This window comes from Sitophilus oryzae, unplaced genomic scaffold (assembly GCF_002938485.1).
Source record: "Sitophilus oryzae breed Bouriz unplaced genomic scaffold, Soryzae_2.0 scaffold_551_pilon_pilon, whole genome shotgun sequence".
NCBI lineage: Eukaryota > Metazoa > Arthropoda > Insecta > Coleoptera > Curculionidae > Sitophilus > Sitophilus oryzae.
The window spans coordinates 2885144-2910232 of NW_022147142.1; the positions used below are offsets into that span (position 1 = coordinate 2885144).

The window sequence follows — 25089 nt, forward strand, 5'->3', positions numbered from 1 at the left end:
CACTATTGTTGCGTATTAATGAAATACTCGATATTACTTTTGATTTCAATTGATTCTTTTTTTCCATATTTTATTTTATACCTGTATCGTAAAACACACCTTTACATACTTTTGATTTTGGTCAGAAAAATAAGGTTTTACAATAATAGATCCGGTAATTTTTTTTCACCGGACTGAAATTCTAAAATTTGAATTTTTATCAAGATTTCTTAAATTCTTACTAAAAAAACATCTTACTCATGCTGAAAACCCAAACGTAAATATCTATTCCATTTATTGAGATAAGTACGATATATTAGAGAGAAAATATAGAAATATATATCTCATATCCTATTAAATCGTTTTAAAGTTAAAATTTAAATTTGCCATGTCCGAGGAAAGTTTTAGCAAATAATTCAGAAACAGGTATCATGGCAACCTGCTACAGAAAGATAACGAAAAAATTCTGATTGACCTTGCGATCGATTCTGTGTAAGGCCGACGGGTACAGGTGCTTTTTAGTTTGTTTTAGTGAAAAATGGACCACACTCAGGAGAAATAAGTAAATATAGAGCAATAAAACTAACTTATAGATAACACTGATTTGTAGACAGGTGTAACATTGCTATATCTATGAAAAATGAAAACCCAACAATAAATTCTTATGGGGAAAATAAAGACAGTTATAACGGATGCATCTCAAACGTGGCTCACCTCTATAACTTTTTTATTTTGCAGATAAAAAACGATATTTGATATGTTAGTATACGATATAAATTAGGATTGATTGACGTATACAATCCTTTTCGGTCACTTCCTGTTTCACCGGAAATGACTACAACTTTTGATTTTTAAATGGCACCCTCAGTATTTTTTTTACTTTATTTGATAAAAAATGACACTCTGCGTAGATTGACATATCATATGTCTACTTTTGACATATTCAGTTAAAGAAAAATAGCATTTTAAATTTCGAGTCATAAATGTAAGGGCAATATTTGACTCGTTTTAAGGGCAATATTTCACTCATATCAAATGTGTGATACCATATTATTATGAGTAGAACAATGCGATGACAAATGCAGTGTTAAAAGTAGGTAATAAAGTGTTAAAAGTAATTTTATTCAGAGTTTCTATAGAATAAAGTAAAAAAATACCGAGGGTGCCATTTAAAAATCAAAAGTTGAAGTGAAAGAGGAAGTGACCGAAAACAATTAAAAAAATGAGTAAAATCATGAAGCGAGAAAATAAATTTTTACTAATCAGGAGGACTAGCTATAATATGCTAGCTATATTGCCAATTACTTAGTAATTACATTTCATAGTTTATGAATTATCGTTTGTCAAATTTCTTTAATTTCGAAAATGACTTGTGACAATAACTCACTCACAGATCATCAAAATTCTAAGGGACTGCTAGAAATCCCAGAAACTTCAAATTTTGAATTTTAGGCAGCTTTAAGCTTATAACGGAAGGAAAAAATGAAAAATCTCGAAATATTCTTAAGGATTAAAAGTTAGATGTCTAGCTTATCGGTAACTGACGTTCCAGTCGACAAAAAGTTAGAAAACTAGAAATAATCAATTTGATATTTAACTACAATATTTCAAAAGTATGAATTATCGCTAGTCAAACTTCGTTAATATTATTTTGAAAGATATATTACCCAAAAAACAGGAGGATACCCTACAATAAGAAATGAGTTCTCATCAAAAACATAGAATGTAAAAAACTGCCAAGTCTAGCAGTCAATTCCTTCCACTCTAGAACAATTTGAGATCACATGAAAAACCAAGTCAGTTTATTTCACTTAGTTTCACTGTTCAACTATGTTGTTATAAATTGTTAGTATCATTATTAGACGTCTCTTTATTTCTGTAATAATTATATTAAATTGGCAATTGAACGGCACCATAATTATAAAAGAATAATCTACCATTTTAATTACTAAATAAATCTATACAGTGCACTTATGAATATAGTATTTTAATTAGTAGAATATCGTACTGTGCAATTGCCAAGTCATTATATTAATTCTATGTTATTGATAGGATCAGACTTATGAAAAGGATACGGATGGAGAATGTATCCTAGAGATCAGAAGAGGACTAAAATAGAAGTGAAGGGTCGCAGTGAAACATAAACCTCATAAATATATATAATCTAACTAAACATATATAAAATAAAATACTAAATCATTCATTTATATACCTGCACCTTAAATACCCGTTAAATTTCAGCTAGGCACATTAAACATGTTTATGTAACTCACATTACTGTGAAATAACTACTCTAACTTTGCTTTATTATATAAACAAGAACCTTAGAGCGTTATCGAAAAGTCTTTTAGAGCTTCTCTATGTTTACTTAGTTCTTTGAATGACCACAGATATATTGTTAAGATTCGGACAACTGATTCGAAAAAAAAACTGTCAGGTGACCTAGAAACAAATTTGCATTTTGTTAATGAAAAGAAAAGTGACAACTATCTTTATAACGTTTTAGATACGTAGTATACTTGACCTAGTAATAGTATTTTATTAGAAAACATATATACTTAATATTGTATTATCTAATCTATTATTCTCTTTCTATCTGCTTTAATAATTTGGCAAATTTTGGCCAAAGAAATATCTAGGACACTATTAAGTTTAAGTATATATTTACAACAAAATGAAAAGTACAAAAATTATAGAGCACGGCAGAAGGCTTATATATTTAAATTATATCTACCTATAATAAAACCATGTTTGACTAGCTGATTTTTAACCTTCAGAAGTAAAAAAATCCTCAACATGGTATGCATTGAAAGTAAAATTTTGTACTAGTTGGAAGATGTCTTTAACACTTTCATTTTGAATTTGCAGAATATTACGATATTTGTGCTGGTGATTTTTCAAATGCCAAAAGGTTTATGCCTAAGAGATACGGAGCGTTCAACAATGATTGAAATACAATTTGGCAATACTGTGTTAAAGGATTTTAGGATTAGTAATTGGTACTATGATGTTAACATAAAATACCTATTAAAATTTTTTAGCAAATTATACAGGGTGCTACAAATTCCAGGTATGAGCATTGGAATCTCAGAAACCGTAATAGATACGAAGATAGTTAAATCGGGGCAAAGTTGCGTCTTGGGATGTTCACCAAAATGCCATCAAAAAAGTTTTAAACATTTCAACGATCGCTGTGTTTTTGGAAAAACGGATTTTTTTCAAAATCAATTTAATTTTTTTTGTCGTTATTTTTTAGAAAATAAAAAACGAATAGCACATGCTCATAGCCAGTTTATTAGGACTATCTGATAGTATTTTGAGATTTTCAAGTTAGCTGATAAATTGTGAAATCCAGAGGCCAACTTACTTTTTAAATACGGATCTGCATTTTTTATTTCAGGTTTTGAAGGAACTCGGTCTCCTGAGTACAATGATAAGCCACACTTTATACTTTTTTTTTTGTTTTGGGTACCTTAACAACAACAAAACAAGTTTTTGAATTATTTAATCTGATTATATTTATCGCAACAATATTGATCAGCGCTAATTAACACTCAATAAGGAAAATCGAGCCAATTGAAAGATTCAAATAAATAATATCCAGGTCAGCACTCTAAAGATATTATCTTTAACTTTTTTATTGTGAATTTGAAATCTCAGTGTACCACTTTTTTTTTTGGAGGTGTAAAATACCTTTTCGTACGGAGTGTGGGATTCAATCTGGAGGACACTACCCACTAAACGTCACCCCCATCCTGCCACGTCTACCTGGACCCGCTGGACGCATCTCCTCAAGTAGACGCCGGACTGTTCCTTTTTTTGTCATTACTCCTGCTTTTCGCTATATTTTGCCTCTAGTATATTTTGGGCCAGTTTTGAGATGGCTTCAAAGTTTTCTCTTCTTTCTGTTACCGATTTTAAGAAAGTATCTGCGGAGATGTTGCCACGAATCGTCATGCGTGCCTCACATATTTCCTGTTCCCATCTTGGACAAGCAAACATTGTGTGTTCTGGAGTATCATTGGGTTCAGCACAGTATCGGCATTCCGCGACTTCCCTCTTTCCAATTTTACACAGGTAACCCCCAAAATTTCCGTGGCCACTCAATATTTGAGTAAGATAGAAGTTTCTCCATGCTTTCTTTTAATCCACATATTTATATTTGGGATGAGCTTATATGTCCACCTTCCTTTTTGTGATACTTCCCATTCTGCCTGCCACTGCTGCACTGTGCGGTTTCTCTCCAGCTCTCTGCTTGCCCTGGTTTGTACTTCACCCTTGAGAAAGAGTCGTTCTCTTTCTCTTGAAAGAAGATGCAAGGGCACCAGACCCGATATCACCAAGGCTGCCTCAGTTGAAGTTGTCCGATACGCCGAGCAGACCCTCAAGTGTACCATCTAATAATATGCATAATATTAATCGTAGTTTTTATAAATATATTAACTTCTACAAACTAGTTTCTAATGCTCCTACATGTTCGAAAGGTTTACCACCCTCCCTATTGCACAAATTTATTTTTCGCTCAATTTTATTTATAGCTCTTTGAACAGATCTTCATATACTTCCAAATGCATTTTGTACTCTTTATTGTAAATGTTGAGATGAATTAATTTTACTTTTACAAATGACGTCAAGTAATTCTTTTTTGATTGCATCTTGTTGAACATCTCAAAGCGCAACTTTACCCCAATTTAACCATGCTCGTATCTATTACGGTTATCGAGACACCAATGCTCATACCTCGAATTTGTAGTACCCTGTATATCAAATCCTTACTTACATGATAGTGTAAGACTATGAGAAATAAATCGATTTGCGTTTTATAATTTAATTTTTGAAAAGTGTATTAAAAAATATAAGTTAAATTATATGTTAGTAACTTTGGTTAGTAATAATTTTTGATATTACTACGCATAAATATGGCTACTTCCTGGTTAAGAGTATTTTGAAATCGTGCATAATTAAACGGCGCTCAAAATTGCGAATCTGTATCGAGTAAAAGTTACCTCGCCGATTAGACTCAATTTTTAATTCACCTGAAGATTTAAACACTTACTTTGTTAATGTGGCCAAAAATTTAGTGAACACCATATCTACTCGATTCACTTTCATATCTCCCTAAAGCAAATGAGAATTTACACAGTTTCTTCTTCACGCCCGTAGCATTAGATGAGCTCCGTAGTACAATTAAAAGTATTAAAAACAAATCCTCATTTGGGACTGATGGGCTTACTCTCAAAATGTTCTCTGAACTTCCGGAATGCACATTAATCCATCTTACTACTTTAATTAACGAGTCATTCCAAAAAGGAGTTTTTTCAAACTGACTTAAGACAGCAATAATTATTCCTCTGCATAAAGGAAGAGATAAAGATGAAGCTTCGAACTATCGCCCAATTGCACTCCTGTCCACATTATCGAAGATCATTGAAAGATTGGTTAAAAAAAGGTTTCTATCTTTTCTACTTAAACATAAAATACTTACTACCCATCAATTTGGATTTCTAAGTAACAGTTGCACAAATGATGCTATATATGTTCGACCTTTTTAATAATGTATACTCTAGCCTGAATAACCATCACTCTACAGCTACAGTTTTCTGTGATTTCTCTAAGGTTTTCGACTGTGTAAATCATAATGTCTTAATTAACAAATTGCATTTACTATGGATTCAGGGGAGTGCCGCTCGAATGGCTTAAGTCATATCTTGGCAACAGAAGGCAGCTTGTGAAAATTCTTACGTCTATGTCCTCTTGTAAGCCTATAGAATGCAGTGTAACTCAGGGTTCAGTACTTAGCCCTATTTTGTTTCTGGTGTTTATCAACGACATCAACAATCTACCTCTTTGCGGATGATACTAGTTTTACTTGGAGCGGCCCAGATGTTACGATATAATACAATATCCAGTGAGTTGCGCCGCAAGTACCCCAAATGGAAGGGCATAACGAAGATGTGAAGTGCGCCGCAAGTACCCCACAATTTCATCGAACAAAATTTCATAGTATTTTCAAACTTCAAAAGAGAGCAATTCGATTATTAAATGGAAACTCAACAGTAGAACTCACTGCCAAATTTTCTTTAAAAATTTCAAAATACTGACTCTTCCTTCTTTATTCATTTGTGAATCCGTTTGCTTAATCCGCAAGCACATATCTGCTATTCCCATCTCACAACTATCCACTTAAGAATGTGGAGCACGATCTTTATCTGCAAACCCCAAGCTCAGAACTAGTTAAAGGCTCAATACTGCCAATGCCAAAAAAATGTACAATCATCTACCTTTGAATATCAAGTCGCTTTCATTCTTTCCTGTATTTCGCAAAGCTCTGAAATCATATTTACTGGAGAGAGCCCTATATGCGGTAAACGAGAGCCCTATATGCAGTAAATGAGACAAGATAAAAAAGAAAAAAAAAACATAAAATAATTGACGTCAATAAATTGACATAATTTTTTGATATTTTGCGATTGATAGTTTGTTTTAGTATCGTTACCAATCACTAATTTTAAAATCCTCTATCGTCAACTATTTCAATCGTTGTGGATCGCTCCGTATATTATTTAATTTTTGTCGTGCTACTATTGGACAAACTGAGTAAGAAAATTAGCCATTCAAATTATTTTACATAACGATTCAATTCTACTGACCTTTTTGAAATAATAATTACCACTGAAAGATATTTAGACATAAATAATTGCGTAACATAGGTATACGCTTGAATTATAAAAGAAATACAGTATTACAGTAATTGCTATATAAATTTATTTACCCTGTATTTAATAGAAGTAGAGAATTATCACAGATAAAGTCCATATTACTATTTTCTTCTAAATGTTTTAGCTAAAGTTTTATTCTCTACCATCTATTATACGGTTGTTCTTTTGTATTGGATTTTAATTTACAAAACAAATTTCAAACATTTTTGATGTGAAACTGCTTTACGCGCGATGGGAGTAAAAGTTCAAGGCCGCGAGACACGAGCTAGCGTCACGACACTCGCCACACGACCTAGAGGTAACGATAAAAGAAAAGTGGTAAGCCAATGAGGAGATGGGTCTTTGGAGTGTCGTAACTCGAGCCCTATGTGAGCTAGGGGGCTGAAATTCGGAATCTAGATGGGGCTCAAAGATTCTTTCATCTTTTCATGATATTTTGAGGACGTTTCGTATACTATGAGACCCCATCATCAATGGTGAAAAACTCGTTCGATTTAAATGAAATTTGGTATGTTTATAGAATGGACTAAGGCCAACATGACTGTGTACGACACGTGTCACTGAAGAGTTGATGTCCAAAGTTGATGTGTCCCACCCTGCAAAGTTGAATACGACGTTTCGTTCACATCTTCATCAGGGTGGGTCGGAAGTAAGAAGTTGCACTTCAAATATGAGCACATAGTGCACACACAATTTTTTTTTATTTTGGGTACCTGTCTCTCAACTTTCATATTACATAAAACAAAGTTTAGAAATGTTTTATATATAAAGCACGCCCTTCAAGTGCAGTTTTTGTCGCTTCTGTAGTGACACTTCTTCATTCTGCTCCATGCTCCATAACTGAACATAACTGAACGTGTAGTTTTGCATGAGTCGCATCTGGCTTAGAGTGAGATTCCTACGTTCCACTCTTCTTAAATTTTTAGCGTGGATTGATCATCGGAATGAAACAAGAAGAAAGGATTTTTGAGGATTCAGGATAGCATTCATAATCTGGAAGAGCCGAATATGACTCGATTCATCTCGTCTTAATTTTTGGACCAATACTTTTTTTTCCTTGTAGTATACTCTTGCCCTTCTAAATTATGTAACTTAGACTCAGATTAAAGTTGCAAGTTTAATTTGAAAACCCTTTTCATTTTTTTTTCAATATTTTTTTTGGCAATTAGGGGTCATACTACTGAGGGCACTTGAGACAGACAGCAGACTGATTTTCCTATCCGTTTTACTATTTTTGTTGTCTGCTTTACTGTCTGCTTCATATCTTTTGACGTCTGTTTTTACTGTTTCATTTGTTGCTTTTGCTATCTGTTTTGCTGTTTTACTTCTCTATTTTTAGAGGTATAAAAGCTGATTATGCAGGTCCTTGGTAGTATGGGAGCATAGTTCCCCCGGTTTAAGTGTCGCTTGCGATGCAAAGCCTCGCAGTGACATATTATTTGCTCCACTGTTTCAGGATCTTCATCGCCGGGCCTTTCGCAAAGGCGTTGAGCTTGTTCAGGCAGCACTTGATAGCCATATGTCCTGTCAAGACACCTGTCGCAATCCACACTTTATTTCTGCTAAGCATTAGCAGGTCCTTTGTGGTTTTAGACTCTCTTTTTATACACGACATTATTTGAACTAGGAATAACATTCACAGGGAGAACATAGATTACAGTTGGGGGTTGCAGCCTGCTGTTGGTATTACGACAGCAAAATAAAACACGTTTCACTAACCATGTAAGCATAATCAGCAGATGATTAAAACTCTAAAGTTTAAAGTATTTTGGTGTGTTGTGATCAATTATTGTGTCTTATTTTGCTGAGAATATAATAGGTTAAACAACATTCCTGTAGTAAACACTTCAACCAGGCTACTCAATTTTAACTAATTTTGCTAGCGAAACTACACAGCTGTAGGAATTGTCCGGTTTTGTTGCAAACTGAGAGCATGGGAGCTCTAATAACGTTGAAATAAACTTGATTAGAAGAAATTAAATCAAGAATTGGGCACATTTACAATATTAACCAATTAAAATAATATATAAAAAACTAATATTTACGTTACAAATTCAATTATTATGAAAATATTAAACCGATATAATCTTACATAACGATAAATATGAAAGCCGAAACTATTTAACAATTTTAAGATCTAAATTATGATTACTCATTTATCGTAAAAAGTGTCATGATCTAAGGCATTATTAATGCACGAATTGCATTAATAACGGAATGTATAGGATTAAATAAATTCTTTCCAGATCACTAAACAGAAGTCATGAAAATTGTATTAGCCTAGTTATGGCTCGGTATTACATAGCCGCAGGATTTTATAACATATTATAGAGTAACGTGCTTCTTTGGCAGCAAATTATTCTTGTTTATAAACTACTCATCGGTATATTAGAAAGTATTTGTTTTGACGACGATTACTAGATATTAGAATCGATATTTTTAACATCGTTTTGACATACTTGTGATATTTGTTTGTGTTGACTTTGACATATCATTTAAAGGGCAAATTTTAAAACTTTGATAACACGATATTATATATATTGATTTCTTTAACATGCCAAAAAGGACGATTTAAAAATAGGAATGTATAATTTAAGGACCATGATTACTATAGATATTGGGATCAATATTTTCAGCCTGGGAAAAATAACAATACCGGGTAGCGTCTCAAAAGTGGCTCACCCCTATAACTTTTTTATTTCTTCAGATAAAAAAAAACAGATTTGGTATGTTAGTATATGACATAAATAAGGATTGATTCACGTATTCAATTGTTTTTGGTGGCTTCCAGTTTCACCGGAAATGACGACAACTTTTGATTTTTAATTAGCACCCTCGGTATGTTTTTACTTTATTCGATAGAAAATGACATTCTGAATAGAATGACATATCATATGTCAACTTTTGACATTATCGCTTAATAAAAAATCATATCTTAAAATTCAATCTAGAGTGCCATGGCTATGTTAAAAACACTGATCCTTAATCAAGGAGCCTTGGAAAAATAGATTTGATCGTCTAATGTTTTTAGCGCCTTGTCCTAGCCAGTTAGAAAATGCTCAAATCGTATTTTTAATCATATCTCAATTTTTTCAAAGGGAACGAGGGTGGCTCATTAGCATATTTGGAAAAAGCGTCTTTCTTTCGAATAATGTAAAAAAATACTGATAATTCCATTTGAAAATCAAAATTGTAGTCATTTCCGGTGAAACAGGAAGTGACCGAAAACAATTGAATACGTAAATAAGTCCTAATTTATGTCATATACTAACATACCAAATCTCGTTTTTTTAACTGAAAAAATAAAAAAGTTATAGGGGTGAGACACTTTTGAGACGCACTCGGTATAAGAGAAAACTTCCTGTACAAAACGAAAGTACTCGAGGGAGATATACAGTCCAGATGGAAACAGAAAAACACTATGCTGACGTTTCAAAAAAGTTGATTAACAAAGATCAAATATATTTGATCTCAATTAAATTTTTAGTTACGTAATCGTAGGCGCAATTTTTAAATTCATTGTTGCCAACCATGGACATATTTGGCGCCGGGCTGACAAACTGGAATTTAAATTTCGCGCTGGGGATTCAGGTGGTAGATCTGCTGTAGAAAATGTCAAGTTGCCACATTTGTTTATTTACTTCCTGACATTGTCATTCGTTTTGACACTTTAGTTTTGTATTACGAATTTTTGGTTTAAATAAATAGTGTTGTGATACTTTCAGCTTAAAAATATTTACTAGCAAACCTTGCGGTCTAACATTGTTCGTTTTAGAACCTCTTTTAGATAGCTTAATAGTCGTAAAAAACTCATCGCAACTTTATTAGAAAATTTTGAAAGGGAAAGCAGTAGTAATGGTAAATAATTAAGTGCTGTTAAGGTGAGTTTTGTTGATATAAATAATAACTGTTTATATATTATTTATAATTAATTTATTTTTGTTTCCTAAAATACGTTTATTAAAAGAAAATATGTAAAAGTAGGCAACGCTGTGCTGGTCAAGCTTAATCACGTGACTAAAATTTTATTTGTTATAAACTATACATATGTTTTATGATTATTTTATGACGTATTTACAATAGTATCAATATTGGACGTGTACTTCATTCTCATTAAATATGAACATATCTTGTTAAATTTCTCATCTGCATGTTGTATTCATCTGGTATACCTGTAAAATATGTCACGGTTGTTCCAACAACAATTCTAAGTTTACTTATTTAACTGGTCTAAGTTTACTTATTTCCATAATATCCAAACTCTTTTATAAAAATAAAGGTAAACTTTCATTGCAGATCAATAAATATAAATCCTTCAACTCACACCATGTTAAAGTTTAATAAAAAGGAATATAAATTACAAAATAATGTGTTTTTGGCAGCAAGTTATTTGGGTTTATTATTACTCATCCTTACATTAGAAAGTATTTGTCTTGTCGAAGATTACTAGATGTAAGAACCGATATTTTTAACGTCGTCGCTTTGACATACTTGTGACATTTGTTTATGTTGACTTTAGCGGATAATTTGGAGGACATATTTTATAACTTTGATAATAATATATAATTTGAACTAATAACATTGGCTAACAAACTGAAACCTCTAGTATAGACTTTACTTTAAGAGCTTTATATCATACAGTGTAGTAAAGTGAATCAAAAATAATACGATTTAAAGTTTGATATTAATGATACTACGCAATAAGTTCTTCTGTTATTAAATATATTGCAGACAGAATAAAGAGAATAGCTAGAATAATAATAATATACTGATAGATGTATAACAATCTATTATACACTTATAAGAACAAAATATGTTCAATATGTTTTGTTTTAATGGATCAATTGCGAATTGTGATGAAAATTGTTGCAAAAGTTTGAAACACATGTAAAATGATTTAACAAAACAAGGGATTTTAAAACTATTTTATCCATGTTTTTTTTTTCATTCTGCTTTTGAAAAAAACAGCAACTGTTAATAACAATTTCAAAGCAGATCTTTGCTTTTGGTCCTAATCCACACACATGTGAAATGGTAGACATTGTTTTTGTAATGTCACTGTCACTGCAAAAAAATTATTATTATTGTTTGCTGCCAAATTCTGCCAAATTCTGCCAAACTCTAGCAGAGATAGTCTTGTATTGTATTGTATTGTATTTGACTAAGAGTGGGTCCCAAGGGGGACCCTCCACTGAGGCCGCGAGGGCCTATTGTGGCTCAGTTTCTACAAGCTCTAATTTACAAGAGCGTCAAAGTTCATCCTCAAGACCCAGCCTCTTAATATAGGCCGTTATGTCTGAGGGCGATATGTCTCCTAGGTCTGATAGGTCTAGCATGGGTTTGCCAAACATCTCAAACCTGGTCCTGCTCCCAGCGGGCAGGTACACATAACGTGCTTCATTGTTTCATCATCTTCCATACAGAGTCGGCATTCGGCGTCTTCCACCAGTCCCGTCCTCTGCAGGTGAGATCTCAGCCGGCAGTGGCCCGTGTACACTGCAGTGAGCACACGCGTTTCATTCCTACCGGCCTTTAGGAGTTCTCCTGTTCTATGTTTGGATGGCCCTTCTAGGATTTTCTTGGCATGCTCCATTCCGGGACTGTCATTCCAGTCTCGGAATGTCTCACCCCTAACCCATTCACAGAGCCTGTCTCTTGCGAGATTTTTGGGAACGCTAAGTGTCGGTTCTGGCCCCACGAATGGCGCGCCTGCACCAATTTTGGCGAGGGAATCAGCACGTTCATTTCCCTCTAGGCCGACATGTCCCGGTATCCATATTAGCGACACTTTGTTCCTATTCCCAGTATATTGAGTAGTTTCTTACAATGAAGAATCGTCATAGACGTGCTTTTCGTTGCCTCAAGTGCTTTCAGCGCAGCTTGACTATCCGAAAATATGCATATTGTTTTCCCGGTGTATTGTTGTTCTACCAGCAGTTGCACACAGGTTTCAATAGCATATAGCTCAGCTTGAAAGATCGTGATGTGTTTTCCAAGACTGTGGTAGATCTCAGTCTTTGGACTGCTGCAGTAAATTCCTGCGCTAGATCCTTTTTCGTTTTTGGATCCGTCCGTGTACCAACACATTTCCGCATGTAATAAGCCGTTTCCCGGCTTATCCCATTCGTCCCTATTCGGAAACAGGACGTTGTAGGTGCGCGTCAAGAGTTGGACTGGTGGTGTAAGATCCGAGATCATTCCCATAATCTCATCCGACTGTAGTTCTTCTATTAGCGGTTTTGTATGAACATAATTGTTCCTTGGCTTCCTCGTTCTATATTTAGAAACCTATATGTAGCCCATCTCGCCTCTCTTTCCAAAAGAATTTGAAGAGGAGGTAGATCGAGTAGGGTTTCCATAGCCTTTGACGGCGTGGAATGGAAGGCACCAGTCACCGCTAAGCATGCTTGTCGTTGTAGTTTCGACAATTTATTCTTTGCCGTTGTTTGGTTGGCTTTCTGCCACCAGGTAACTGCATCATACGTGATAATAGGTCTGATGGCCGTCACGTATAGCCAGTACATATTTTTGGGGTTTAATCCCCAGTTTCTACCACAAATTCGGCGGCATGCCCATAGAGCATAGCAAGCCTTTTTTGATGTTTTTTCCAGATGAGAGGTCCAGCTAAGTTTTTTGTCCAGGTTTAATCCCAGATACTTAACTTCCTCCGCAAACGGAATTGTCTCACCAAGAAGAATGGGCGGTTTCAGTTTGTCTGTTTTCCTTCTTCTGGTGAATGGTATGATCACGGTTTTCTGTGGGTTTACACTTAATTGTTCCAGTGTGCACCAGCCGTGAATTGCATCTAGGATTTCCTGTATTTTTGAGGAGATGTCCTCCTCTTTGTGTCCTTTTACTAGGATCACCAGGTCGTCCGCATATGCCTGTGCTTCAACCTCGTATGCATCGATGATTGCCATCAGGTCGTCCGCTAACAGGGTCCACAGAAGAGGAGAGAGAACTCCTCCTTGCGGGCATCCCCTGCCCGGAACAAACCTAACGGACTCACCACTGAGCGAGGTCGTTGCTACTCGATTTTTGAGCATTTGCTCAATCCATTCAGTTATGGTAGCTTCGACTCCTCGTGCTTTCACAGCGCCTAGGAGCGATTGAGGGGTGACATTGTTGAATGCTCCCTCAATATCTAGGAATATCCCTACCGCAATTTCTTTGCGATCAAAGGTACTCTTAATTTCCCCTACCAAATTGTTGAGGGCCAGTTCTGTTGATTTTCCCTGTTGATAAGCATATTGTCGGACATTCAGGGGATTAGACGTAAGAATCCTCCCCCTAATGTGTCCATCCAATATCTTCTCCAGAGTCTTCAGCAGAAATGATGTAAGGCTTATTGGTCGATATGAGCCAGGTTGTAGGTTTTGTTTCCCCACTTTCGGTATGTATACCACCTTTGCTCTCGTCCAGTCAGCTGGCAGGTGTGACCATGCCAGACTTGCCCTAAAAATTCTTAATAAGCGAGGGACGATAATGTTCTCAGCCTTCTGCAATAAGGCCGGAAACACTCCGTCCTCTCCTGGGGATTTGAATGGGTCGAAACTTTCTATCGCCCCTTTAGTCTCCCTATAGGTGATTACTTTCTTCGCTATCTCCCAATCCTCTTTTTTGGGCCAGAGATAGTCTTAACCCTAGAAGTTATATCGCCTACGGCTACTTTAATAATTATTGAACATGATAGAGATCAACTTCTATACTAAACAGGTGTGTTGATGAAATCCAAAAGCAGTAACGGCGCGTTTTAATGCTAAAATTGCTTTAATAATTAATGTCTTCTTCAAAAGCAAATATATTCAATTAAATTAAAGTAATTCAAATGAATCGCGATCAACTATCGCGAAAATCTGAATCTTGATATATTTTGTTAAACCATTTAATTAAACCAATGTAAAAAGTGTTTCTTTTTTATAAACTTTCGCTTAAATAACAATATTTTGTTTTTCTTCGTATAACAGACAGGCGAGCACTAATTTTTAATTCAAAAAGAGGCTAAAAAGCCCAATAATTTGTCTACGCATTGCTTATCAAATCATCAAAATCGCACCACTAGAACAAAATTAATATACATGGAAATTTATCCGGTTTTTCTAGATAAAATGATATAATTTTTTTCTGGCAAATATGAAAAACTATAAAATATATATATTTTTTATATTATTTTAAACAATATGTTACTCAGTCATCATCTCAGAATTAGTTCGGCTAATTTTCAGAGTCAGTCTGTCTCAGAGTCGTTCGGCTAATTTTGGCAAATTGTCATTCGTATTACTTTCGTTCTTCGTTCTCTTCATTACCAAGCCAAATCTGACATTTTTTCGATTATATTATTAATATTAGAGTTTTTAGGTAGATTGCCACTTCATTATTTACTCTAAATGATGTGAATTTATTTTAACTGAAGCCCCATACTCACTGGTTGGGTTGTTCGCGTTTGGAAATTCGTCCATCGTGTTCGTGAGATATTTATTTAAATATTTTGCCCAAAAACCGACATTCCGCATTCACAACTGGCTTTATAAACGGCATCAGCAAAATGAGTATGGGGCTTAATTAATCTACTTGTAATAAAAGTACTGCATTCTGAAGCTGTCGCATGTGAGACAACTAATATTCTCAATGAGATTTTATCTTCTCGAAATATGCAGTTCTTTTTATCGAATAATCTAGCTGGGTACATATAATAAACCATGCCTGATTGGCATTTAACTATTTTAAATGACTTTCAGATTTTGCTATCGATACAAGTATAAAAGATCTAATTTGAATGCGTGTGTAAGATGGAATTATAGATTTTTATAATAAAAAAATTAGAGTTTGCAAAATATGCTTTAATTAACTAAGCAGTTAATGAAGCATTTATATTTGACATACCAGCTAATAACAAGCGGTTTCGTACACTTAGTTTTTTTATTTTTGTTGTTTACTCTTTTAATAATAACTAGCTGATCCATCTAACTTCGTACCGACTTATTAGACGGTTTTTTTCACTTCACTATTGTGAAGTGATAGTTTTTTTGTCGAACTGTATATGACTGATTCTGGACTCTGGAATGATTGAGACTTATCGATTTGACAAGAATTGTTCTAATTTGTTCTCTATATTTTGTTTACAATTTGAATTCAAGTATTTTCTATTTATTTCAATAACTTTTTAGATTGGAGTGTGCAATTTTTCTAATATTTTCCACTGAATTACTATTCTCTCAGTATGTCACTGATTTACAGTAGACATCAATTATTATTACAAACAAGTTATAAACGTGCGTCATGTAAGCTGACGTTAGCTGTCAATTGCGGAAGATGGTAAGGTTCCACACCTAATTTAATTAAAAATTTATTTTTTCCAAATTTTAATTGTTATTTTGCTATTCGGGGCGGAGACGAATCCATCAAATCAAAGATAATTAAAATCGGTCCAGCCATTCTGGAGTTAAACATAGTGTAACTAACCAAACTTTGCTTTATATTTTATTTATTCATTAATATTTTCAATTAAATATAATTTTAGTTACAGTATGTTCCCGGATTGGGAGAGAGGAAAAACTTTTTTATTATTGGCATTTTGAGAAACATGCATTCTTTATAAAAAAAGTTGCTTGTTCTAAAATGGTTAATCACGTTTATATTGTTCAAAATTTCCATACCGTTTTAGAGAAAATTAAATAAAACATGAAAATATAGTTGAACTTGAAATGAAGTCCTAAAAATCAAAAGGCCGTTTCTATGGTAATGTAATTTCGATTTCATTCTTTGATAGATGGGCAATTATTAATAATTTTCAATAACCATTATTAATTTTGATTAACGTCATATTTTTTGCTGTTGTTAAAGCATCACATTTTCCGATAACTATATCACCCTTTCCGTAGCACTGAACTAAATACATTTTTTCCCTCTTTAACACTTTAAAATAGTAAAAAATATGACGTATATTAAAATTCTAACAATAATAATCTATCAAAGAATGAAATTGAAATTATATTACCATAGAAATGCCTTTTGATTTTTAGGATTTTTTTTTAGGAAATTTGGAAAAGTATAAACATGGTTCGCCATTTTACAACAAGCAAAAATTTTTATGAGGTATGCATTTTTCTCTTATAAAGACAATCCGGGGACATACTGTATGTATATGATTTTTCAATTAAATATTTTATGTTTATAAAATTTATATGCCAATAATATCGTATTATATTATGTTTATAATATTTTATATTATTATTTAACTGAAAATTTTTAATAAAATTTCGAAGAAAAGAAAATCTTGAATTTTTCTTTCATGAAAAAATCTAAACGAGCAGGTATTCTTAGTCTAAAAACAAATTTAAAATAATAAAACTATGTCATAATAATAAATTTCTCGACTATAATACTAAAAATTATGTTAAATTACTAAATGTGACTATTGAAGCATTCTTATTATAGCTTCATTACCTTGCTTTAAAATTTAATTCAAAAGTTGGAGAAAAACATCAGCTAATTTAAACATGTGATCTGTATATCTGCTCTATATTTTTTTATCGTTATTTAATTTTTTAATTATGATATACGAAAAATGGCCTGCTGCATCTCATTTTTGGCCTTTCGTAAGTATTGCACTGGTCGCTCTTGGTTGTGGTCTTGCAAATCTAACACTAGTCTTGATCTTGCTATTTGTGCAAGTCCAAAACCAAGACCAGTGTCGCTTATCATTAGCTGTCATAACAAGAGCAATTAATGGTTCACAAATCATACTTTAAAACAAATCTCTGTTGAAAATTTGAACTGATAACATATCGTGGGCGTACAAGGAAAACCATATAAGTCCACTTTTTCGTAAAATCGTTTTTTCACATTACTAAGTCCATTTAGGTCCCTATAACCTCTCATATTAAATATCCTTTAAGTCCAATACACTTCAAATATACGAGATATTATTAGCTTCAAAATAACTAAGTCCACAGACGTTAAATTTCGCTCAGAAAAATCTATTAAGTGCACTTAATGGATTTATGATTTTTTTTAACAGCCTGCAAAAGAAAGCGATTGTAATTCCGATAATGAGCCTTTGGCTCGTTATTTGATTCCAAAAAGTAAAGGAGCCAATCAAGAAAAACCAACTAACTCCAGTAAAGGTTTTTTTTTCAGATAAATCAGAAGTCAGATTAATATATAAAAATGTCAATAAACAATTTTTTCTTAAAACTCCTGTATTTTAATTTAGCCTAAATTAGCCCTAAATAACCCCAATGTCAAACGATTTCTTTTAGTGCAGTCAAAAAATAAAATTGGATTTTACATATCACTTCAAACATTAAAATCACTTTTTCTCACCTTTTTAGTTTTTGGACTTACATGGTTTTTCATGTAAGCCCACGATATATTAACCCTATTTTATACCGCAATTTTCACTTGCAATAACCAACTTAGCTTACCTTGGTCTAAAAACTTTTTTGGTGGTCCTGTTGCTTCTCGAATCGGAAACAGTCTTGTTTTGAGCTGAAACCGTAGCAGCTAGTTGAGCGGCACTAGTGCGTGGCAACCGAGACGACACACCCAAAACACTAATAACACTTAACGAGAGTAATGTTAAAAGGTACCAGCGGTACCCCATGATGAACCCGTTAACACTATATCACAACGAAACTTAGTCCAATGTCTTGAAAATAACAGTCTTGATATTTTTCGGAAAAAAAATCAGTTCAATACACACAAGTTGTTTTTAAAATTTTTGTATTTCACCAAAATAAAATATGTATTTTATTCGAATTCTAGTATAAATAATCTATAAAAATATTCGTCGGATGAATGAAAATGCTGGTGATAATTCTGTGCGATGTTGATATATGCGATACGGCACCTGTCTCTTATTCTTTTGCTTCTCCGATCTCAATGACAGTCAGTATGGTACTAAATGGTCGCCGCCATGGTTCTTGAGCACCCAGACGGTGGCTGGTAGTTGAGCCGAGCAGAACCGTAATCGAACGTCTATAGAAAACGAGAGTTCGCTAATGATTTTTGATGAATATTCAACAGGAGAATATATTTTATTTATATCGATACTCAACTTTATTAAATTAATAGTTCAGAAATTTAATTCAAAACGTTTTATTTATTGGTGTTTGTCACGCAACTGTATGATATTCTTTTTAAGCATATTCGTTTTAAAACATGAAATATTTGATTTTTTATCAATTACATATCAATTGATATTGAACCCGTTAACACCCAATTTTAAACCATGATTTCAATAGATACCGTTCTTGATAGAACGGTATCAATTGAAATCATGGTTTGGAATAAATATAATTTATTTTCATCCAGGCTTTAATACATTTTCTGATTTATTTCTTCATATAAATTTATTTTCAGTGAATGTGAAAAGAAAATTTAAAACCAGAATCAAGATTAAAATGAGAGATTAATATATTTAATTTTTATACCTAGTTCTTATATTTCTTAAGTATTCCGTATTCCGATTCTTTAATTATTGCAATATTATCTTGGATAATAGATATACATACTATACAGACTTCACTACTAAGAAAAACAATTTTTGATCACTCTTGATCACTCGTGGTTTCCATAATCATATATTTATAACCAGTTGATGATGGTTAAAAGTATCTATTTTCTTCTTTTGATTTTATTAAAAGTATTAAATTTTCTTCTTCTTGTTCTTTTGCTGTAATATCAAATATTTAAGTAAAATACACTTTCAATATTTAAGTAAAATTTATTTACACATTTGCGGCGTTTTAAATTTTAATTATTAAATTTAATTTTATTATCATTTAATTATTAATTTTATTTTTTTATAATATATTTTGAAAAAAGAAAACAACAGCAGCAAAAACGTATGTTCCAATTTGTTCTAAATATATATGTCCAGATTTTGTAGTAATGAACGATAATTAATACATCAGTTTAATCAATAACTGAATATTCTCAATAGAAACAAAGCCTTCAAAATTAATCTAAATAAATAAATCAAAGTTGGTTTAGTTGCATCATTTATAACTAAAGAACTAGCAGAATACCTATTAAAATATCAGAAAATTTAATAATTATGGCGAAAATTTATTTTTAAATATATTAGGAACGAAACTCCACCATCTTTCGCAATTGACAGCTCACGTCACGCATGCTTACATCTTATTTGTAATAATTGATGACCACTGCAAATGAGTGACATACTAGACATTATAGAATAGTATTCAGAGAAAAATAGTGACAAAATAGCATATTCAAACCTAGAAAGATATTTAAATACATAGAAAATACTTGGGGGAAATGAAATGTAAACAAAAATATTGAAAACAAACGACGGCAACAGCAAAATCGACTTTGGTCTCTTCATTTTTCTTCATTGTTAGGTGGTACAAAGTTAGCCTAGTCAGCTAGTTAAATAATAAAAAAAATATTATTGTTATGAATCTATAGAGGCAAATAATATCTCTGGCATTACCCTTAATATAAGTTTTTCCAACACTATTTATATGTAATTATAAGATATATTATATTTCCCTTTTCCTCGAAAATCCTAGGAAATATGTACACTAACATAATTCTAATTCATAAGACGGACAGGAAAGAAGACATCAGAAGCTATAGAATAATAAGCCTACTACCAGGAGAAACTATCAGCTGAACAAAGAATATGAATTTCTACTAGCCATAACCTTTATAGACTTTAAGAAGGCTTTCGACTCGATATATCCTAAGGCAATAATAGAAGCCCTAGCGAAACAAGGTATTAACATGTCTTATACAGAAACTTTCGCCAATATATACGAAGTAGCCAAAGCAACAGTAATGATATATAAAACAACCCCAGAGTTCCCAACTGACAAAGAAGTATAACAGGGAGACGCGATATCCCCAAAGCTGTTTACAGCAACACTAGAAGATCTCTTCCGTCAACTGGACAGGACCTACAAAGAATTAAAAATAGATGAAACATATCTCAACCATCTAAGATTAGCTGATGACATAGTCTTAATTGCCAATGGTCCTGAAGAACTAATTTGAACTTTGTCCAACCACAAATTAACAAACTAAATAAAGCTAGCAATAAAGTAGGACTCAAAATGAATTTAATAAAAACTAAAGTAATGCACAACGAACTAGTATCTAGTAACAAGTAGAAACTTTCTAGTACTAAAAACTTCCTAGTACAAGATATATAAAAATTCATTTTCAGATTGAACTATAGTTAATAAACATATTTAAAAATGTTATTTAAACTTGAATTTTATTTCTGTTTTTACTTCTTTGTATCAAATTGATTAGTAATTGTTTTATCTTACTTATCAAAATGTTTAAGAAATATGTTAGCTCAGCTAGTCCATTTTTTAAGTTTCGCGAAAATCTAAAGCCGGACCTGATTTTGTTCCATACTTTCACTTATGAGTACCAATATTGTAAGGACTTGGCTTTATTTTAGCAGGTGGCCGTGCGGCATAAAAGTACTATCAGCTGTGATAGACGACGTTGCCATGTCGTTCAGAAAATCTCGAATATCTCATGGTTTTAACAGTTGTAAACATTTCTTTCTCTATAAAATTAATATTAAAGCATCAAATAAGAAACAGAATACACTTAGACAGAAGTCATTCATATACATATGGAAATTAATTAATAATATAATTAGTATAATGATATTATCATTTTAAACAGCCATAACAGCATTGTTTAATTATATTTTACCAATTATCTCAATTAAAATAATGGGACTGTAATAAAAAATAATAATTGAATCATGATCATTCTTTCAACGACCATGCCAAAACATATTAAGTCGTGATTAACAAGTTGATGAGATTCACTGATTCATCTGATTCATTTCTCCTTTCAGTGCCGACTGAATAATAGCCTGCCTACTTCTGGGCACGATTTACCAGAGAATTTAAATGGATTTGTTTTTTTTAAATAGATGTAGATACATCTAGTACGTTCTTTCCGTAATGCAGTTTTGTTATATCACAATAATTGTGTTAAATTAGGTTATCGATTACTATTCTTATTGAATTCTATTGTTGGTTAGAAAGAAATTTGATTAATATTTTTTAATCGAATACGATTCAGTTAGTAAAATACTAAAATAAGCGATGTAATTAATATATGAGTATTTAATTGATTTACGTTCGTTTAAATATATTTTTCTTAATAATTGAAACATCCAAATTATAAAAAAAATATAATCGACAAAAAACGGCGTTTGATGTGCCAGACTCAAAATTATCATCGATCGGCATGTCTAAGGTAAGTCGATCGCATTTATTGCCGGTAAAATATATATTTTATAAACATACTGTAATGGTAAGTAATAGTAAGTCTATTAAAAATAACTTAAGTATAATATAATTTTTCTTGTATCTGAGTGCAAGAAAAAGGTAACGGATAAATTTTTGGCCAAATTTAAAGTGTTATTATTTCGTTATTTTAGCCCTATTTTCTTGATATTTTTTTATTTATCAACTTTAATTCGTAAACTCAACTTTAGTACTTGGCATATTATACAGTGCTAACCGAGGGGTTGTTTTTATCTTAATTTTAAAACACCCTGTGCAATAATTGCGTGTATAAATTTTTCTAAAGTGGTCAGAACCATGTCTTCTGAGAATTTTATTTTTTGGACGTTGTCAATACATGCATTGGTTAATTTTTAAGAGCGAAATGAACTTCCCACCAACAATTTGCAATTTTTTCAATTATTATTTCTTTTTGAAGTTATATCTCATTATCAGAAGACGGCATTGGTGATTATTGCGAACTATATACTACTATGATCTGCCCATCATGTTCGACGTTTGGGAAATGCTTGGCAGGAGAGTTAGAAGTCGCGAAGCGGTGCCAGCTTCATTAAACGAACTTCGTTTGGTCCTTAAAGAAGAATGGGAAAACAACGCAATATGATATATGCAGCCTCAATGACAGTATGAACGGACGTGTACTGGCAGCTATAGCAGCCAATGGAGGCAATACAAAATATTAGAGTATGTTTTACAATTTTTTTCTGTTTGTATACTTGATCTTTACAGATGTTTTCTTCAATATCGTTAGTTCTGTTATCGTTTATTAAAACCCAGACTGTATTCCTAGTTTTTATTTTTTTTTTAAATTTAGTATAGTTACCAATGCAGCGTAATATATCGTAACATATCACCACAACCATCTCGCCATATGAAAAAATACATCAAAAAGTAATGATTATTGAAAAAATTGCAAAATGCTTGTGGCAAGTTCATATTACTCTTAAAAATTAACCAAAGCATGTATTGACATGAATCAAAAAACAAAATGCCCAGGAGTCATGATTCTGACCGTAAAATTATATTTTAGAAGAATTTACGTATGAAATTATTACACAGTGTTTTAAAGTTATGGTAACAAAAAAACACTCCTCGATTAACCGTGTATAATAAGCCAAATACTAAAGTTTATACAAAAATGAGTTACGAATTAAAGTTGATATAATTATATACAGCTTGCTAAAAAAAATCATGAAAATAGGGCTAGAAATAACAAAAATATAACACTTTAAATTTGACCAATTGCGTTGGTTGGAGTGTATGAAGAACGGATCATCGTATACCTAAAAATTATGACAATATTTTGAAAAAAAAATGTCAGACTGGTATAATTAAAGAGTTTGAAAATACAACCAAATACCAAACTTTTGGTATAATTTTAATGTATAGCCTGTCCAACGAGAGAATCCATGACAGTGACAGTTGCAGAAATGCGAAAAATCATCATGTCTGCCATTATAATTTGGATGTTGTGTGTCGAAATCATTCTTAACTTTTTGGAATAAAAATGAGATAAGACATAGAATAAACATTAGATGATAGAAAACCATTTCAGCTTCAGATATAGTTTAACTCTTAGAAGGGCCTGAATACTGCAATACTTAGTGGTTCCAATAGATACTTAGTGGCCTAAGTTCTTTGAGCATCATCTTTTGAAAAATGTCTACCAAACTAGTTTATGTTAAAGAATATCAATGCAGAGGTTCTTAAAACTATTAATTTTCCAACTCATTAGCTTTTCTATTTCTCCTGCATAGGATATTAGCAAAGCAGAGTAAAAATTGAAGGCCGTAACACACGAGCCGACACGGTCATGACACACGAGACGCGAGAGGAAAAGTGGTAACGACCTTGGAGCGTTGTAACTCGGGCCCTATGTGAGCTAGGGGGCTGAAACTCGGAATGTAGCTCAAAGAACTCCATCATAATAATAATAGCTCCCGTTATAGCGTTTAACGCCTTGGGAATAGCAAGGTATAGCTTGCCATGCTAGAGCCGTTCGGTATACAAGGAAGGTAATGTGGCTAGCACTACGTTTCGACCGCCTATTATTATCTCAGGATTGTAAATCCCAAGTACTCATTTAAGGCTGAGTCGACCTATGTACCCAAACTATGTTTGTTTTATTAAAAATAGTCGGCTTAATTAGTCGGCTTTAAAATAGTCGGCTAAAATAGACGTGAGCTCTACCTCTACGCCACCGGGCACCCCATCATCAATGGTAAAAAAATTGTCCGATTTAATGGGTCTTTGAAGCGTTTTTTCAAGATATTTCTACGACGTTTCGTGCACTACGAAATCTCATCATCAATGAATCAAATAAAAAAATCGTCCGATTTAAATAAAATTTGGTATGTCGATAGACTGGACCAAGGCCAACTTGACCGTGTACGCCATGTGTCACTGTAATAGTTTTGACGTAGGAAACGTCAAAAGTTGATGTCGTCCGATGGCGACCTAATTTGGTCGGTAGGCTGTAAGCGACAGTGCACAGTGTCCCACCCTGCAAATTTGGATACGACGTTTCGTTTACATCTATATCAGGGAGGGACTAACGATTTGATATTGAAGAAAAATGTGGGTCGATTTCGGCATAATTGGGGACGGGCTACAGAATGACACCCTCGACGTTTTGAACTGAACTACCTCTAAATTGACTAAACAGGATTTCTCTTAATTACGGGTCGATTGGAACCAAACTCGGCACGTGGATAGTGGTACCCGAATGGAGTCCTCGACGGACAAACAAACAGACGGAAGTAAGAAGTTTTACTTCAAATATGCGCACATAGTGTGTGCACACAATTTTTGTTATTTTCTATTTTCTTATACATGGTCGGCTATTTGCCAGATATTTAAGAATACCAAGTGCCGGTGCTGGTCCTATGAATTTGTACATATTTTGCAGAGAAATAGAAGGGATAGAGAATGAGCGTCAACATGCGCAGAAGGTCTAATCAAGTTGGGCGCCATATTCCAGGTCTTCCTGTCATTTTGTATATAGGTGGTAATCTATAAGTAATCAAATATCAATTTGCTGTTTTCAACCATACGGGGGGCAATTTAAATTTAGTGAAATTCTATCA

The 25089-nt window shown here is 33.0% G+C and overlaps 1 protein-coding gene across 2 annotated transcripts in view; it reads right to left on the reverse strand.

The window, feature by feature from the left end:
* Nucleotides 1-18576, reverse strand: part of LOC115887011 (angiopoietin-2) — a 233487-nt gene extending 214911 nt beyond the window's left edge. For both annotated transcript variants that reach the window (XM_030906335.1, XM_030906334.1), the window contains exon 1: nucleotides 18125-18576. In XM_030906335.1, the coding sequence (XP_030762195.1) occupies nucleotides 18125-18303 (179 nt within the window). In that variant the 5' untranslated portion in view covers nucleotides 18304-18576. The remainder of the gene's footprint in view (nucleotides 1-18124) is intronic.
* Nucleotides 18577-25089: the final 6513 nt, after the last annotated feature.